General features: G+C 44.7%; 1 protein-coding gene across 1 annotated transcript in view; it reads left to right on the forward strand.

Moving 5' to 3' along the window:
- LOC127207046 (complement C5) overlaps positions 1-19,641 on the forward strand; it is a 79,166-nt gene that overhangs the window by 20,335 nt on the left and 39,190 nt on the right. The window contains exons 7-19 of the mRNA XM_051166331.1: positions 25-115; positions 864-978; positions 4,975-5,101; positions 7,138-7,253; positions 7,359-7,544; positions 8,890-9,093; positions 10,817-11,026; positions 11,154-11,303; positions 12,304-12,433; positions 13,914-13,985; positions 15,297-15,494; positions 17,172-17,262; positions 19,003-19,076. Of these exons, the coding sequence (XP_051022288.1) occupies positions 25-115; positions 864-978; positions 4,975-5,101; positions 7,138-7,253; positions 7,359-7,544; positions 8,890-9,093; positions 10,817-11,026; positions 11,154-11,303; positions 12,304-12,433; positions 13,914-13,985; positions 15,297-15,494; positions 17,172-17,262; positions 19,003-19,076 (1,764 nt within the window). The remainder of the gene's footprint in view (positions 1-24; positions 116-863; positions 979-4,974; positions 5,102-7,137; positions 7,254-7,358; positions 7,545-8,889; positions 9,094-10,816; positions 11,027-11,153; positions 11,304-12,303; positions 12,434-13,913; positions 13,986-15,296; positions 15,495-17,171; positions 17,263-19,002; positions 19,077-19,641) is intronic.

Here is a 19,641-nt window from a genome sequence, read left to right on the forward strand (position 1 = left end):
CCATCTCTTCAATTTTGTTTCCAGTCCTGCCACGTTTCTCTGTCTCAATTGAACCAGAAAGTAACTTCATTGGCCATAAGAACTTTAAGAACTTTGAGATCACTGTAAGAGCAAGGTAAGATCATAGCCTTCTCAGACTAACTCCGTTAGGCTCTGGTTCAAGCTCAGAGTTGTGCAAAGTCAGCCTGTGACCCACTGTGCCCCGTGACTTTGGCGATGGACAGAGGATACATCGACACATTGTGCTGACTGATGGTCTATTTGCCTGTCCTGAATTAAGCTTAGAAGGCAGAAAAAAACATCCTAAAGATTGAAGCTCATGTGTGCATTCATAAGCAACTCAACTTAGGATATGCGGACTGAATGCTTCACTTGCCATCCTGTTTTTAATATATTTCAATTAGTTATTTGAAAACTACGCACGTGCATGCCATGTCTTTTAATCGTATTTACCTACCACTTTTCACATTGCTCTGGCCAAAGTGAAAAGAGGCATGTCATTTCCCCTTCCTCTTCCTGGTCTGCCTAGGTGTTCGGAGTCCACAGCCGTGTGCTGCCATCTCCATATTCCTTCCTTGCCAGGATGCGCACTGCTTTCTTATCTCACACACACACACAAAAGACAAGTTCTCACTATGTGGCCCCCTGCTGGCCCAGAGGTCACTACATTGATCAGGCTGACCCTGAACTCAGTGTCGGGGTTAAAAGCCATATTTTTCTCCCTATGACCTTCTAAGGGTGAAGCACAATACTGGTTGGGGTGAGTGTATCATGTGCCTTATATAACTGCAAACTGTCAGCTCTTATCCATATCACCCACTGTAACAACGGTAGGAAAACAACTTTCTAATATTGTTCGACAGGTATTTTTATAACAAAGTGGTCCCGGATGCTGAAGTGTATATCTTTTTTGGATTGAGAGAGGACATAAAAGAGGATCAGAAGGAAATGATGCAGAGGGCAATGCAAGTCAAAACGGTAAGATGTTTGTTCAGGCTGGGCAGTGGTGGCACATGCCTTTAATCCCAGCACTTGGGAGGCAGAGGCAGGTGGATCATTGTGAGTTCAAGGCCAGCCTGGTCTACAAAGGGAATCTAGGACAGGCAAGGCTGCACAGAGAAACCCTGTCTCAAAAAACAAACAAACAAACAAAAAAGAAGTTTGCTCAGGCCTCACCTATGTGAGGAGGCATAGTACCTGCAAAGCCTCTGGCCCAATCCCACAATCTGGACACCTGCAGACAGTGAAGCTTAAATTCCCTGTTGTCATCTATTGCCCTAGGGAATAAATTCCTCTTTTTGTTGCAATAAATTTGTATGGTTTGGCCTAAGAAGGATAAATAACAGCAAGAAGTCTGAAGCGTACTTTTAAACTGTCAGCACTACGTGCTGGGCAGAATCTAACTAAAACAAATCTACCCGTAAAAATAAACAAACTACTCAAAACCTCTTAAACGTACATATACCCCAAGCACTTGCCACTATGGTGGTGCTAGGCAATTACTCTCCTCGTCCTCCTCCACCTCCCTCTCTTCCCCTAACCAGCACACTTTTTCTTCCCTTCTGCCCAGAAGTCCCACCTTCCACTTCCTGTCCTTCTGCCCAGAAGTCCTACCTTCCACTTCCTGTCCTTCTGCCCAGAAGTCCCACCTTCCACTTCCTGTCCTCCCCAGAAGTCCCACCTTCCACTTCCTGTCCTTCTGCCCAGAAGTCCCACCTTCCACTTCCTGTCCTTCTGCCCCAGCTGATTTATTGACAGTTGTTGCATCCACTTAGCATTCCTCCACAATTCCCCCTTTTAGTCTAATTTAAAAAAAAAAAAAAACTTTTACCTATACATTTATATTATTATCAATACATATACACAGGAACCACAAAACAGTCGTTATATTTATGTTATACTCATAATGTTTCGCTGTCTTCAACCCCATCAGAGACTTGAGAAGGAATAAAATTAATTAGCTGAGTAAATAGGAAGTGCAGGTTAGCAGCTTCAAAAAAAAAAAAAAAAAAAAAAGACAGAGACAGAGACACTTTGCTGCCTGAACAGTCACTCAAAACTTTCTAACACGTTGGAGCATCATCTTCAGCCTTCTGGCCCAATATATCTGACAGACATGTTTGTGAAGCAGGGACTATTGGGGACTTGCCTACCCTGTCTTGGCAGAGTTTAACCGTCAACTCCACCTGCTTCCAAGCTTGCCCATTTCAGGCAGAATTCTGTCTGCGGCAGAAAACAAGGTCTGAAGCCATCTCCATAAGGAGGTTCCTCGATGCTCATTACCTTTTTTGAGGCAGGTTGGGTGTTGCTAGGAGTCAATCTGTCTCATTTTCAAAGAATCCTCAAAACAATTAAAATTTCTTTAAATGCCATATTCTGTAGGTCTCTGAGGGTTTTGAAGACTTAATCTAAATATTTTACCTTATCTATTAAACCTAGGATGTATAGTTTTGTGATAAATTTGAACAGTATAATGATTAAAAATAAACTTATTTTACATCAATATCTAATATTCTATACCAATGAATTAAAAATATACTTGTGAGTAACCTTAAATGCCTTAAGTTGAAGAGTAGATTCAATAATCTACCATTTGTCCCATCATTCCTATATGTTTCTATATTTGCAGAGAAAAATCCCTGAGTCCAACCTCTCTGAATAAAATCAATAATAACACAATCAATTCCCAATGAAGATAAGCATCCGTAGCCCAAAGCCTTATCCAACCCCCTTCAAGGGAAATGGGACAGTGTTCTCTTTTTAAGGCTTCTTCAGGCTGACTTGGGACACAATAATACCTATACAGGGGCCCAAATAAAACTGGGAAGATGGTTAAACAAGCTATAGATAGCATTTTTGGTCTAGTATCTAAATGTTGAGAAATTCAGGCTTAATGAAAGTTGTTACATCCACTCAGCATTTCTCTACGTCCTTCCAAACCATGGAGCGAGCTAGCTACAGAAATGAGCCATATCAATGATCTCTGGGCTTGATTGAGAGAGCCTGACTCAGCAAAGAAGGTGGAAGAATGATCCAGCATGCACTGATGTAAACCTTGGACCCTCATATGCACATGCACCCACTCACACATACAAAAAAAAAACCCGCATATGTACAATGCTCATACAACAAACATAACATACACACATGCATGCCAAATGGAAACAGAAAACAAATAAACTGCCCTTTCTTTGGCACCAGCCTCCCTTGCCAATCAGTACCGTGCTATCCTTTCCTTTCTCAACTTAACATAGTCTCTCTTACCCCCAGGTCTCTGTTCCTTCCCTCCACCCTTCCTGACTTCTCCATGCCTAATTCCTTCTCATTCCTTATGTTTCAACACTGGCACCTTTTCTTTGAGACGTAGCCCTGACCACCTGAACACAGCTGGCCATCCTATGTGCTCCCTAGACTGCAAGTCTCTCTTGTTAAAGTATGATTTGGCTTTCTTGCAATGTAGCTCTCAAATTGGGGTGGAAGGCATTTAACCCATTGGAAGATTCAGCAATGCCAAGAACTATTTATAATTGGTTTTTTTTTTTTTTTTTTTTTTTTTAATGAGGGTGCTGTGTAGATGCTGCCGCTAACATCCTTCAGAGCACAAAGTACCCACGGAATGTGAAATCTGTCCATGACTGTTACAGTTATTTTTAATAACTGTGTTTCTCTTAGTTTCTCTCTTAACCAATCTATCACACAAATAACTGAGATTCTTTTATATTTGTTTAATGATATGCTTCACAGCACAAGAACTGAACAGTTATTACTTGCACTTTGTAGCTTTCCTGCTCCAGCTCCTCTCTCCTGCACCTCTGCCCTTGGCTGAATCTCCTACTTCCTCTTCTAACTCCTCCTCCCCTACCTGGCAGGAAGTCCAGCCCTATTCTCTTCCCTGCTCAGTGGTTGGCTATAAGCTGTTTATTGGCATACAAGGAGACAATCGGGAAGCAGAGTTTATACAACAGTGAGACAGGAGATTCTCAGAACAAGGCTTGCAACCAGATATGGGGGGATACAGAAATCAGCATCTCAATTACACAGTAACTTTGTGCCTACACTTAAGGGCTGTTTAAATCAGTTACTAGAACTGAGATTAAAGCCCTTGTTCTGTTTTCTCTTATTTAATGTCCTCTATATTGCACCACACATGACGCTGGGTCATGTCCGTCTTGTGTACATTTGCACATTCATTTTGCATTTTGCTTCTGTTCGAGTATTTAACCTCTGTTTTTTTAAGATTGTCTTATCAATTCAATATGTAAATTAAGAGACTTTTTAAAATTCAAGAGTCTACTTTAAGCACTGATACTTAAAATAACTGAAGACCAGAGACATAGTGCAATGATAAAGCACATGCCTAGCATCCATGAAGTCCTGGATTCAGTGCCAGCATCAGCCAATCAAGCTGAATCAGACAAGAAGGCCTGCCTTCCTCAAGCCATTTTCAAATAAGAAAAAAAAATTTTAAAAGCCAGATGAAAATAGTATCTTTTGGTAATTCAACAATATAATCAGTAATTAAACAATGACATAAACAAGCCTCCTGTCTCTTTACTTATTGTATGCTCTATTATCAGCTGGCACCTAAAAGTCCATGGGATAATCAAAACCCTTCCACATCTCCAACTCTCCACAAACTCACTAGAAAATAGCATTTTGGCTGGGCAATAGTAGTGCACACCTTTAATCCCAGGCAGATGTCTGAATTCATGGCCAGCCTGGTCTACAAAGTGAGTTCTCTGGCTACACAGAAAAATCCTATCATGAAAAACAAAAACACAAGGAAAGAAAGCAAGAAAATAACCATTTTAGCCTTCGCTGTGGGCTCAGTCATTCACTTGACTTGTGACGATAACACATGGCTCCTCTAGTTTGCCTCCAGTTGAGAGGCTGGAAACAGCCAACTTTGAAAGTTTTTCCTTTTATGTCCTTTTCTAACATGACTCTTCCTTTTACTCCTTTAAAAAAAAAAAGTTGATCAACGGAGTGGCTCAAGTCACATTTGATTCTGAGACAGCAGTTAAAGAACTGTCATATAACGGTCTAGAAGACGTAAATAACAAGTACCTTTATATTGCTGTAACCGTCACAGAATCCTCAGGTAAGGGGTGTGTGTGTGTGTGTGTGTGTGTGTGTGTGTGTGTGTGTGTGTGCGTGCGTGCGCGCGCGCGCGCGCGTGCACAGCATTCTTCTGGTATAGAGTTGGACACTATGTCAATGGTGTAAGTGATGTCTATAATTCCTTCACATTTTTTCATAGTTCAGTTTGACCTTTCCTTTTCATGCCATTGGAAATGGACTTGAGCAGAGCTCTGGTGCCCGGTGGCCCTGACTCCCTATCACCAGAACTACAAAGGCAAATTAACCCTTGCAGTGGCTGTATGGGATGTTTTACTTGCCCAGCTGGCGCCCAGTGTCCTCACCTGCCTAGAGCCAAAATAAAAATGAGGTTGTGTGTAAGCCTTTTGCTGAGGCACGTTGTAATGAAAGGTGCTGTATCATCACCATCACCCCAGTCGCCTTCTGTGCAATCACCAGCTGTACAATCAATCACAGTATTGATCTTCTGCTGAGGCTCTAATAGTGAGTATGCTCAGAGAACCTGAAGAGTGCCCGTCACACACTGAATGCCACCTGAGTGCTGGCTTCTCCCACTTTCTCTGCTCTTCACCAGGTCAGCCTATCAAGTCCTTAGCACGTGTAATTTGCATCGTGCCTGTGGCTCTCAAGTCTCCTCCCACAGCTGTTGTTTTGAGACAGAATCTCACTATGTAGCACAGGCTAGCCTCAAACCTACAGCAATCCTACTCTCTTGGCCTCTTAAATGCTAGGATTACTAGTGTATGTCCCTACACCATGGCTCTTCATGGTTTTTAAATAGCTTTTAGTTGCTACTCCAAGCAGAGGCAAACTGTCTTCTAGTATGTGCTTATAACTAACGCAGTTTTATATTCTTAGTCTCATATCAAACCCCCAACCAACCTTGAATAGGTAATCTAACCACATTAAGTACAACTGGTTTAACGTAAGAGTCTTTGGTGACTCCTAAGGCACCATTTGCCCACTGAAATTTGTCCTTCTACGGCAGAGAGTAGAGCACTGAAACGCTTACGTTATTGAACACCGTGCATTGCTAGAGGCCCAAGAGCTGCTGGAGAGTGGTGGTGACACTATGCTCCTTAACCTGGCTTTTGTTTTCAACATTATAGTAATGTCTTCTCATTTGTTTTGTTTCTTACTTTCCTTCAAATAAACTTAATATAAGCAGTAGTTATGAGATACCCAAAAAGTGCTTATTAGTGCACAGGATTGATTACACATGAGCTTGTGTAAACACCACACTCTTAACAAACCAGTATCACATGTTAACAAGGACCCTGTTACAAAAAGCCCCGCGTGTGCTCTAAGCAAGGAGCTCGATGCTATGAGCCCGTAAAAGGAGGCACACTTCCAGAGGATTGCAGCCTGATCAACAACAGTGTCACAAAGACAACCAGTCTGGAAGAAAAGGTGGAGGCAGGCAGGGGGGTGGGGGGTGGGGTAGGAGACGGCGTAAAGCTGGGTACCCTCCGTGGGCCAGGACAGGAAGTGCAGAGAGTGAAAACTGATTTTCCAGGACAGCAGATTGTCTGGTCTGGCCGCATAGCGGGAAACAGGGATGAAAAGCTGGAAAGGAAGTTAAGGAAACCAGAGGCTCATGCGTTGTTTCACTTTAAGCTGCTGGGTAATAGCACCTTCTGGACTTTTCTCTGCATCTTGCTGCGTCTTCTCCAGTTGTCTCCAGGTCCCAATGATCTAACCTGGGCACTTGCTGAGGCTCAGCCTCTGGGTTCCCTGCGTCTCCCCTTGATCCTCTGAACACATTCAACAGCTGAAAGATGATGTCCTCTTCCAACCCCCTCCCCCACCCAGTCCTGTGCTAGGAGGAGGGCGACATCTTTCTACGTGGGCTTCGGAAGGTCCTGATCCCTTTCTGGACTCCCCCTGGGGAACCACATCCTAGTTACATTGACTAAAGAATGAAGGGGGAAGTGCATGGGGGGATGAATAAACCTGTGGCACAGAGACCAGACCTTTATCCTGTAGACCATCATCGCCTTTCCGGAAACACTAATACAATGCTTGCTGCCCTTGCAGGGGGATTTTCAGAAGAGGCAGAAATCCCCGGCATTAAATACGTCCTCTCTCCCTACACACTGAATTTGGTCTCTACTCCACTTTTCTTGAAGCCTGGGATTCCATTTTCCATCAAGGTAGGTGAGGCTGAAGGTGGGAAATGAAAAAGAGCCGTTTCAGAGATGGTCCGGCTTGAGACAGGGTGAATTCCTGGCATCCATCTGAATCGTTCTGGCAAACAGGTACAGGTTAAAGATTCACTGGAGCAGTTGGTAGGAGGGGTCCCGGTAACTCTGACGGCACAGACAGTCGACGTAAACCAGGAGATGTCTGACTTGGAACCCAAGAGAAGCCTCACACATGCCGCGGATGGGGTAGCTTCGTTTGTGGTGAACATCCCAACTGAAGTGACAGTGCTGAAATTTGACGTGAGCTAAATCTTCTTGCTATTTTCCCTAGAGCAGCGTGAGCTTTTGACTGTGTGCTTTGGCTGGTGTGCAGACAGATGTGGCTGGTTTCATCCCCGGAGTCCAGAGAATGACTCCTTAGTTTTACACCCAAAATGAAAGGAATGCCCGAGACAGTCTGCTAACGTAGTGAATGGGCCTTGACAGGGGAGTGGAGGGGGGGGACTGTCAGATTTTGGGCCAGGGGAGGGGTTGGAAATGAACTCTTTTGTTTTATACCAAAAAGATGGTATCAGCATGCAGACACAGCAGAATAGCAAAACGGTGGATAGTGGCAGTAGCAATGTTCTCTTCCAACCCACGTGTATTTTGTCTTTTCAGGGTCACTTGAGAGTCAGATGTCAAAGCCCTTTTCCCCTGATACATAAACTACTCTCCTTTAAAGCTCATTTCATCATCCTCTCTCCCAGAAAATGTATTTAAGTTCCCAAATAAAATCTGAGTCAGCAAGTAACAGGGTCACCGGCTGAAGCTGGCTTACATTGGCATCTACGGGGCCCCTATTAGGACAACACAGATTACCGCCTGTAGCTTCCACTCACTGGTGTCTACGGAGCCCTTATTAAGAGCCCTGTGCTAATAAGGACCTTATGAAAGACACATTTAATCAGTGCCGTGAACTGAGACTGTTGCCTTTACTGTTTTATAGCTACAAAGGGAAAGCGTCTAACCTCTTTTGACTAGACAATGTATCTGGAATTAGAAAGTGATGGACTGGGATGAGAGCGAATACAAATCCAGCTCTGGGGCATGAGTTAGGAACCCTCCCACTGCCTGGAAGCAGGTATCACTGCCCAGTGAGTGTATGCGCACTTCCATGGTACCCCTTCCTGCTGAAGCTGGGTCAGACAGCCACTGTGCCATGCTGTCCGATGTCCCAGTCCCAGGTAGTTTCTGCTGCCTCTGTCATTGCTCCTTCCCGTGGGCCATCTCATCCCCTAGAAGTCTCCAGTTCATCAGGGTATTTTAGGAAGCGTGTCCATAGTCCTGTCTTGGAACACCCTTCTTTACAAAAAAAAAAAAAAAAAAAAAGAGAGAGAGAGAGAGAGAAAGAGAGTTATTTATTTTATGTATATGAGTGGAACGTCATCAAGGCTCCCGCACAGCCACCCTCTCCTCAGCGTTTCCCGTAGGCTGTCTATAGCTACCTGATAGCCCAGGTATGGGATGATGGAGATGCTTTTTCTCTCTGGCAACCAGCATTGCGGAACGTAGGACCCTGAAGAGACAAAAAGGCTTTAAAGGTTCTGTGTTATAGAAACCATTGCACACGGTCCACGTGGGCTTTCAAAACGTTCCTTCACAGGTCAGAACTGATGCCCCCGAACTTCCAGAAGAAAATCAAGCCAGCCAAGAATATGAAGCAATTACATATTCATCTCTCAGCCAAAGTTACATATATATCGCTTGGACGGAAAACTACAGGCCCATGCGTGTGGGAGAATATCTGAATATTATCGTTACTCCCAAGAGCCCATATATTGACAAAATAACTCACTATAATTACTTGGTAAGTACAGCGATGAGGGAGCCACACCCTTCCCCCACCCTTCCCCCACCCTTCCCCCACCCACAACATTATCCTTTCGATAGGAATGCTCCATAGTGACTTTTGCATTTGTATTTCCGAGCATGTTCAAGCACATCGCCTACAGCTTTGTCAAAACACTGAGGCAGGCGAGAGTCTCATGATGGTTTCAGAGTGGGGCGGATGAGAGGTCACAAGACAACATGGCCACGGAGTTGAGAGGGGGAGACCGTCATTTTGAGCTGAGGACTGCTGGTTTCCTAGCCAACGATTCCATCCAAGATCTTGGATTGTGCCTTGTCCTATTTCACAGCCAATGATTACTTATTACACCTAATTCAAATGTGTGTGTATTTCACTGACATAACAGGTCAGGGGACCCAAGTCCAGCTGGTAAGACTGGAGTTACCCCATCCTGTTTCTAGTCCAAGAGAGGCATCCATGAAGCATCCTGGTGCAGCCTCAGGAGGAGGAGTCAAAGAGTGTCGACCAGTTGCCAAGGAGGTGGAGTGAATTAGTCCAGTGACTCAGGCACAAATAGGCGGTGGCTTTTTCAGTGTTCTTTAGGAGACGTTGAAACACAAGGAACATAAAAATATTAACTGATTACAGAACTAGGGGACCCCTTTACAGGCTGTGTGAAGACGAGTGCAGTCCTGCTGTCTAAGGACAAGCCAAAGGACCATCGAAGACATTTTTGTTTCATGGTATTTTTTTTTTTTTTTAACTCTGAGCCCCCATTTAGAACCTAACCCAGGACTTTAAAACTTAATCCCCTAACAAAGGTTATCTACTATGAGCTACTTGCTCAGCTCTAGCATTTCTTTTAAGTCAACAAGTCAACGAGACAGCAGAGGTTTAAGTGAGCTTAAGATTTCAAACAGGATTAGTTTCAAATGCAGCCCCCGCCCCCAATTCCCTATTATGTGGTTTTGAACTAAAATCGGTATGACGTTTAAAGATAGGTCCCAAGCCCAGTTTCCTTCCACCCACACTGTGTGTGTGTGTGTGTGTGATGCATGCCTGTGTGTATATGTGAGCTCACTTGTACACGAGAGCATGTGTGCAGGTATGTGTATATGCCTACACATGTGGAAGCCCGAAGTTGACAGCAAGCACCTTCCTTGGTCATGCTCCTCGTTATTTATGGAGGCAGGTCTCTCCCTGGACCAGAACTTATTGGTCAGCTGATCCTGATGCCCAGGTCACCCTGGGGATCCTGTTTCTGCCTCCTGAGTGCTAGGACTACTGGCCGCTGTTGCAATGGCCTGTATGTCAATTCTGGGCTTGAATTCCCTTCCCCTTTGTGTGCCACGTGCTCTACCTACCTCAGTTTCTACAGTGGAGGTAAATGTTCTTGTGTCACTGGTGTGTCAGGCGTGGTGGCACACACCTTTAATCCCAGCACTTGGGAGGCAGAGGTAGGCTGTGAGTTTGAGGCCAGCTCGGTCTACAAAGGGAGTCTAGGACAGCCAAGATAATACAGAGAAACCGTGTCTGGGGGGGGGGGGCGGGGGCGGGAGGAGAAACGGAAAAGAAAGAAAGAATTTTAGTAAATGTGAAACACCTGGCACACAGTAGAAACATAGAGGTTCATTTTCCACTTTCCCAGTTTGACTTTTGCTCCAACTCCGAACTGCATCCCAACTGGAGTACGGGTTCAATTTCCGTTGCATTGATTGTTGCTACTGCTGTCTAATTTCAGATTTTATCCAAGGGCAAAATTGTACAGTATGGCACAAGAGAGAAATTTCTCGATTCATCTTATCAAAACATAAACATCCCAGTCACACAGAACATGGTTCCCTCAGCCCGACTCCTGGTCTATTACATAGTCACCGGGGAGCAGACAGCAGAGTTAGTGGCTGACTCGGTCTGGATAAACGTTGAAGAGAAGTGTGGCAATCAGCTCCAGGTGAGCCGAGCTGCTGCGTGGCGGTGTTTCTACATCCCTTGCAGGTGGCGGAGGTGGGCCGAAGCAGTTGCCTTTGATTGGCTTTGTCAGGTGCAAGTGACCTTTTCCTTTCCAAACGACCTTTCAGGTTCATCTGTCTCCAGATGCGGATGTGTATTCTCCAGGCCAAACTGTGTCCCTCGATACGGCGACGGAAAGGGACTCATGGGTGGCACTATCGGCGGTGGACAGTGCTGTGTACGGAGTCCAGGAAACAGCCAAAAGGCCCATGCAAAGGGTTAAGTGCGCGGCAGTGGTGGCCATGGGGCAGAGTAGCTTCACAACATGTGGGCTGGATGTGGGGACAGGGAGGACGGGGGCCCTGGGTGGCTTTTCTTCAACACACTCAACATTGAGTTCCTTAGGTAGTTAGACCACCCTGTTTGCCGCTAAAGCACAGGCCAGCCATCCTTTTTGGCTCTTCTGAGCAGACGCGAGCTCCAGGGGCAGCAGGGACTGTGGGAGCTACACCGGTCAGTCCAGGGAGTTCGAGGATTTGGGTCAGGGGGCGTGGTGGTTACAAAAGTAGCTCGAGGAAATCCAGAGAGTGGCCGAGTAGGAAATCGCTGCGTTTGTTGGCTTGTTTGAATGCCCCCTCAAATCTGAATTTAGAAAAAGGAATTTGGAAGTGGCCAGAGTCCCCAGATCCCCATCTAGTTCCGCCACATTCAGCTACTACTTCCGGGCTTGAGTTTCTCTGGAGAGGCAGAAGGAACCAAGAAACTATGACATTTAAAAAACATTTAGAGAGAAAGAAAAAAAGAGGGGGGGGGGGCATTCTTGCTCCAGGAAAATTCCTAAGATTCTCCTTATCAATGCTATTTGCTTTTTTGTTGTTGTTGTTGTTTGGTTGTTTGGTTTTTGTTTTGTTTTGGTTTAGTTTGGTTTTTTGAGACAAGGTTTTTCTGTGTAGCCTTGGCTGTCCTGAACTCACTTTGTAGACCAGGCTGGCCTCGAACTCACAGCGATCCGCCTGCCTCTGCCTCCCAAGTGCTGGGATTAAAGGTGTGTGCCACCACCGCCCAGCTTCAATGCTATTTGCTAAGGCTTCATTCTTGGTATATTTTAAATACAAAGGTCTTTATAAATACAACTGAAGGGATGCAGTTGGGAAATGCGGTCTTTGGTCACTACATAACGAATGCCCCGTGTATTTCACAGATTAGTTGACACTGCACAATGACTAATTCCTTTAATCCTTTGGAGGGATAAACCCCATGTTTCTCCTTTCTGGATAGGTGTTTCAAGCTTTTGATAAGAGTGACCTGGGCTGTGGGGCAGGTGGTGGCCATGACAATGCGGACGTATTTCATCTCGCTGGACTCACCTTTCTCACCAATGCAAATGCAGATGACGCCCGGTACCATGGTAAAGCAGTTGAAATTTGTTCCTGAGATGTACCTCCCAGACCTCGCGTTTATCCCACTGCCTGAGACTGCCGTGACTCTGCAAGTCTCTTAAGATGCTTCACGGCAGCCCGTACCCGGAAGTGAGGAGAAAAGCAGATCCCTGGAGCTCATTAGCCACACTCAGTCTAGCCAGCCAGAGAGCTCCAGGTCTCAAAAACCCACGTCATAGAAGGAGAGGGCCATCTGCAGCAAGGTGTCCTCTGACCTCCACACACACACTAGTATGTGAGTATGTACACACACACAGACTCATACACACTCACACACACACACCACACACACACACACCACACTCACACACACATACTCTCACACACACCATACACACTCACACACACCACACACACATTCTCACACACTCACACACACCACACACTCATACACACCACACACACACACACCACATACACACCACACTCACACACACCATACACACTCACACACACCACACACACATTCTCACACACTCACACACACCACACACTCATACACACCACACACACACCACACACACACCACACTCACACACACCATACACACTCACACACACCACACACACATTCTCACACACTCACACATACCACACACTCATACACAGCACACACACGCACCACACACACACCATACACACTCACACACACACCACACTCACACACACTACACACTCATATACACCACACACACCACACACACATACCACACACCCCACACACACACAGACACACTCACACATACCACACACACACACTCACATATGTAAACACATAAATAAATATTTAACAAAATTAGAAGAGAAAAAGGTAGCTCGACAAAAATCTGGCTCCCTAGTTCTTTGTAATCAATGGATCCAAAAGGCAGCCACACTCAAAACCAAGACCATAAGACGACCCAGGGGCCCCTCTCCGATATTCAGAGGTGTGACACACAGAGCCCGGTCTGTTCTTTTTCTTTTTTTCTTTAGTCTTCTCTCATACAATTCATCCCAACTGCAGCTCCCCTTGCTCCACTTCTCCCAGGTACTCCTCCTCATCTCCCCCTCCCCCACCCAGACCCACTGCTCCTCTATTTCCCTTCAGAAAAGAGCACGCCTCAGGTGCTATCAAGCTAACGTAGCATAACAAGAAGCAATAAGACTACCCACAAACCCTCACATCAAGGCTGGACAAGACAACTCAGTAGGAGGAAAAGGATCCCAAGAGCTGGCAAAGCGTCAGAGACATCCCCACTCCCCCTGTTAAGAGTCCCACAAAACCCCTAAGCCACACAATCGCGGCATGCATGGGGAAGGGCTGCGCGGAGCCCTGCAACACAGCCTAACCCTCACCGGGCTCAGTGCAGGCTTGTTAAACCAGCACTGCGGGTGTTTCAAATACGTACTTTTCATGAAACTTCCCCTTTGGAGTTTTAAGTCCTTTGCCCCGTGTTCTGTGTCTAAACAGATGACTCGTGTAAAGAAATTCTCAGACCAAAGAGAGACCTGCAGCTCCTGCAGCAGAAGATAGAAGAGCAAGGTACTCTTTGCTTCTGGTGACTGGAACAGAGTGTGCGTGTGTGGGAGGCTGGAGAAAATGGAGCACTGTGGAACCTCCCCCAGCTCCTAAAGGACGGGCAAAAAAGGGATGTGCGGAGGCCCACCAGGTCACCCCTTTCAGGAAGTGTAGTCCAAACAAAGCTGGTGTTTCGTCAGCCATAATCCTCACTCGGGAACTACCCCTCTATCCGGTTTGTGTCACTATGGCCGGAGGTGCACTGTGGAGCTCGTGCAGCCCGCACAGGCCCTGGGCTCTGTCCCATATGTGGAGGAAAAAAGGAAGCATTCCTAGCTCTAAAAACTAAAAAATATTGACTTTTCTTACAAGTGTTTCCTTTCTACAGTCTTCACCTAATAATTAAAATCATGTTCTTGAACTTTATCCTGGCAAAGTCCACGACTAACAAGAAACCTGTGTGTGTGTGTGTGTGTGTATTTAATAGCATTTAAATCAGTGTCTCTCAACCGTGGGTAGAGACCCTTTGAGGTTGAATGGCCCTTTCACAGGGGTCATCTAAGACCATTGGAAAACACTGATGTTTACATCATGATTCACAACAGTAACAAAATTACAGTTATGAAGTAGAAACAAAAATAACTATAAAGTTGGGGTCACCACAACATGAGGAACTATGTTAAAGGATTGCAGCATTAGGAAGGTTGAGAACTACTGACTTAGATTATTCTTTAAAATATATATATATGTATATATATATATATATATATACACACAATATATGTGTGTAATGAAAAGGATTTAAATGCTAATATGATAGTTAACCACCTTTTGGTAATCAATTTTACTTATTAGTTTTAATCAATCATTTACACGTTATCATTTAAAGAATACGGACTAGGAAGGGTCATCTAGACAGCTCATCAGTCTTGATGCTTTTACTAGGTGAGTGCTTACGAGACAGGACTTAGTGAAAGTCTACAGACTGTGTCAGAAAAAAAAAATGCTAGAATGAGGAGGGTATCCAGTTACTGTACAAAACCAAATATACCAACGTCTCCTGAATATGTAATTTGTTTTACTCAAAAGGTGTTGAAGTCTTTCAAAAGTTATACGTAGCTTAGTTGCTGGAGGTCCTTCACTCAGTGTGAGTTGGAACGGGCTGCCTGCTGAGGACACATGATCCCAGCTTTTGGAGAAGTCCTAAGTCAGCCCGCTGGGGGGCGGGGGAGGTTATCTGATGATAGGAACCAAATATCCCTTGAGAGCTCTAAATCTGAGATGTTATGGTTATGGTTGTGCATGACAAGGGTTCGTGTGTTGTCACCATTTCAGCTGCTAATTACAAACACCGAGTGCCAAAGAAATGCTGTTATGATGGAGCCCGGCACAATGACTATGAGACCTGCGCGCAGCGACTTGCTCGCATTACCATCGGCCCAAACTGTGTCAGAGCCTTCAACGAGTGTTGCACTCTTGCCACCAAGATCCGAGAGCAAAGCCGCCATAAAAACGTGCAGTTGGGAAGGCTCCGTAAGTCTTGAAGTTTCCTGCTAGAATTCTATGTGATTGAGGAGATTTTGTGTAAATTAACGCTGCTGAGGATGGCAACTTTGTTACTCTTGGGGGGGCTTGTGGGGGTACAGTTCCCAGTCAAGTCTGGATCCGGATCCGGTGTGACTCTAAAGCCAATCTCCCGAAAAGCTTGAGTGACGATTTGTCTGGTGAGCCTCAGGCAGGAGCCATTGCTTGGGTAACCCCTTTATTCCTGAACTCTAAAATTCTGTGGTTCTGTTATATTGTAACCACTGAAAATGAAGTTTGTGTTTACACTTAACCAAATACCCTAAAAGACTTTTTTCCCGGGGGTGGGGGGTGGGGGGATTGGAGGTTTCTCTGTGCAGCCCTGGCTGTCTAAGACCAGGCTGGCCTTGAACTCACAGAGATCTGCCTGCCTCTGCCTCCCAAGTGCTAGAATTAAAGACAAGCACCACCAACTGCCCAGCTAGTAAAAGACTTCTAGATTGAGCAAAACAATAAGTTCATTTGTGACTGGAAGACTTATTTCACTTTCGGCCAACAATCTGATTTTTTCCAATCTATAAAACTTCCTGTATTCAAAACTTTTAGGACCTTCATCTAGGCATCATTTTTTTAGGAAAAGAAGCAAAAGCAAACCGGCATCTCCCCTTTCCACTGCGTTTTGCTGAGCTCTGTATCTTAAGTGTTGCCTGGTTCAATGGAAACATTCCACAGACATAAATGATATTGCATTTAAAAGAAAATCCGCACCATTAGGGACCGTTTCATCACAACTGTGCTCATTTGAGTTGTTTCCATGTTTTTGCTCCTCCGAGCATCCATCTGATGAACCTTCTAGCACACACGTTTCTTCCCCACTGCCCACTTTTTCAACTGGCGTCTTCCAATTGGCTTTAGCCCCGCCTCCCCGCCGAGTCTATTCCCTGTTCTAGACAGCTTGGCCTCCCTGCAGTCTGATCTCTGTCTGCTGCCACCCATCTTTAGGCGTGCCAGGCTGTGTGTGGCTCCCTGCCCACCCTGGCTTGTGAATGGTCCCCCCAGTAGGGAGACGGCTTCACTCAGGGACCCCAGGCCCGGGCTGCTTATGCTGATGTCCAAGACTGTAGTGTCTGGTAGTGTCTCTGGTTTCCTAGATTTCTGAGACTCTGTGGTAGATCCACAGCCCCTATGAATGCATAAGCCAGAAATCACAGAAAACTTCCGTTTACTGATACCTCTAATTGCCAAAATCAAAAAATTGCAAATAAATTTAGGCTCGCTGATGTTTTGTATAATCTCAGAAAGATTAAAAAAAATAATAATAAAAAGAAAAGATCCCCAGTAACGACATGGTGGCTCACAACCATCTATATAATGTGATCTGCTGCCCTCTTCTGGCCTGTAGGTATACATGCATAAAGAGCACTGTATAAATAATAAATAAAGCTTTTTTAGAAAGAAAGGTGAAACATTTAACAGGTAACAAACCCTCAGTTATTTCTTTGCTCTTTTGTCAGTGTCATTAATCAAAAGCATTATAAGATTTAAAAGTTCAGTTTTGAAATCATTAGATTATACCTTACTGACCTTTTCTGAAAACAATTAAGTCATAGATGAATGGTTTTACTTAAGAATTCACCTGTAGGCAGAATTATCGTTGGTTTCTATAACTGAATATATTTTCCCCAGATATAAAGACCCTGTTACCAGTGATGAAGGCAGATATTCGAAGCTACTTCCCAGAGAGCTGGCTGTGGGAAGTCCACCGTGTCCCCAAAAGGTAGCTTTGATGTTCCTCTGGGAAAAGATGTGGAAAAGTAAAGTATTATCATCAACATCTGGACATTACTATTTTCCCTATAGTTAAGATAATGCCACTATTTAGTTAAATGTTGTCTAGTGTACTTTTGTCTGAGAGTTGAGTTCAAAGCAACATTAATTATTAGTAAAGAATGGTGCTACTTTATTTAGTTTGTCTTTGATATGCATTTAGTCACACAGCTATGGGCCATATACCATATTGGACAGCTATTTTCAGTCAAAAACAATCTGGATATAAAACAAAGACATTAAAAGAAACCCCAAATAGGGGTTATATTTTGTCAAACTCTTCATTAGACGTTTTTTTGTTGTTTTGTTGTTGTTGGGGTTGTTTTGTTTGTTTTTAGAGACAGGGTTTCTCTGTGTAGCCTTGCCTGTCCTGGACTCCCTTTGTAGACCAGGCTGGCCTCGAACTCACAGCAATCCACCTGCCTCTGCCTCCCAAGTGCTGGGATTAAAGGCATGTGCCACCACCGCCCGGCTAGAGTTTTAGTTTTAATGGGCAGTCTTTCCGTAGCAGGCATGGGAAGCAGTGGTGAGAACACGGTGCCCCGCCCATCATTCTTAGGCTGCCTGCCGCCGGCTTTGCACTAGTGATGAGCCCTGTGCATCTATAAGTCCTTACACCATGGCCTATTCCACCCAACACCGTTTCCTGTTCAGCGGTTCTAGTAAAATACCCCCCCCCCCCCGTGCACAGTCCTGGACCATAACAGGACTGGATTGATTACTAGCTCCAATTACCCCTGTTGTGGGACTCACATGGTGTTACAGTAGCCTGTCCCTTACCTGTCTTTTTCATTAGAAAGCCAAGACTTCTAAAGCAAAGCCTGACTTCAGATCTCTATCTCATATCCAGGTCCTGGCTTAGGGTCCTGTTTGTAGAGACACCGATATGAGTGGGCCCTTTCAACGCCATCTCGTACAGCAGTGACACAGCTCAACATTTATCGAACTATCTTATACTAGATTGTTAACTGGGGGACAGCAGGAGCATAGCTTACAAACCGTGTACTCGGTTCTTGATGTTATGCGTGATGGAGAACCAATAGGCCATAGCTTCAACACACACCCAGGCTTAGTCACAGCCGACAGGTTTTAGTCATACAGATTTGTTACAAGCAGTGTTACAGCTCATTACTTTACTCCCATGGTTTAGCACATAATAGCCGGGAACGTATCTTCCCTTGTATTATATGCTCTGAGAGGGAACTATTTCAAAGGCATCCTTCTCACTTCCAGTGTTCACCCCACAGGTGCAGTGTCTGCAAAGCCAAGATGGGTGGACCGGACACTGAATATATTTTTCTAGATGAGTTTTTTCCTTGAGAGCTGATGTGATAACGTCCACTCTAATGTTGCACTGTAGTAGAATGTTGTATTTGTTTCTCTTCCTGATTCTGGAATAAAATACCTGACCAAAGTAACTTCAGGGAGGAGGAACTTATTGTGGCTCACAGCTCTAAACAGTCCATTGCTGGGGGGAAGTCTAACAAATGCTCCCATTCAGGTAGCCTCTCTTCTTGGTGCAACTGGGGACCCAAGCCTAGGGAATGGCACTGCCCACACTGAAGGTGGCTTTTTACTCCTCAACTGACCCAATCGAGTAAATGGTTCACAGGCACAGCCTGGTGGGTAGTCTAGATCTGCTTAATGTGGTGATATTAACCATCACAAATATCAACGCTTCAACTTCCAGAAACCAGCTGCAGGTTGCGCTGCCTGACTCACTCACCACCTGGGAAATCCAAGGCGTTGGCATTTCAGACAGTGGTAAGAAGCCACGAGTCACGTGCTCACTTCAGCAGTGATTTGATTTCGCCACAATGCAGTTCCTTGTTACTGTAAATTTAGTTCACCCAGGGTGTGAGGCAAGATTTTTAATTTTCTTTCTTTTCAAGACTTCAATGTCCCTACACCTTTGAAGGTACTGGCTTTCTTCGGCTCCTCCACTAGTTGCCAACTCTAACACTGTGATCAAACTGGACTTTCCTTCACTTTTGACAGGGAGGAGGAGATTTAGGGGAGTTAGAAACAAATTCCTCTCGGAATGACGCCCCTGGGAAGTGATTTCATGCAGATACTTCATCAATAACTACTGGACCACTTCCATTTGCTTATTATCTTTGTTTTTATTTTTACAAAATCTTAGTCTCCACAATCAAATGTTATAGTCACTAAATGGAGCCAAGAATAAATACCTAAAAAGACATGGTACTCTCCTTAATCTGCATTCTCATGTTTCAAATAGAATTAAATATTTGACAAACAAATGAAATATTATCTTGAAAAAAAAGCAAACATGACATATTTGTACCAATAAAATATGTTAAGAATT

This window comes from Acomys russatus, chromosome 24 (assembly GCF_903995435.1).
Source record: "Acomys russatus chromosome 24, mAcoRus1.1, whole genome shotgun sequence".
NCBI lineage: Eukaryota > Metazoa > Chordata > Mammalia > Rodentia > Muridae > Acomys > Acomys russatus.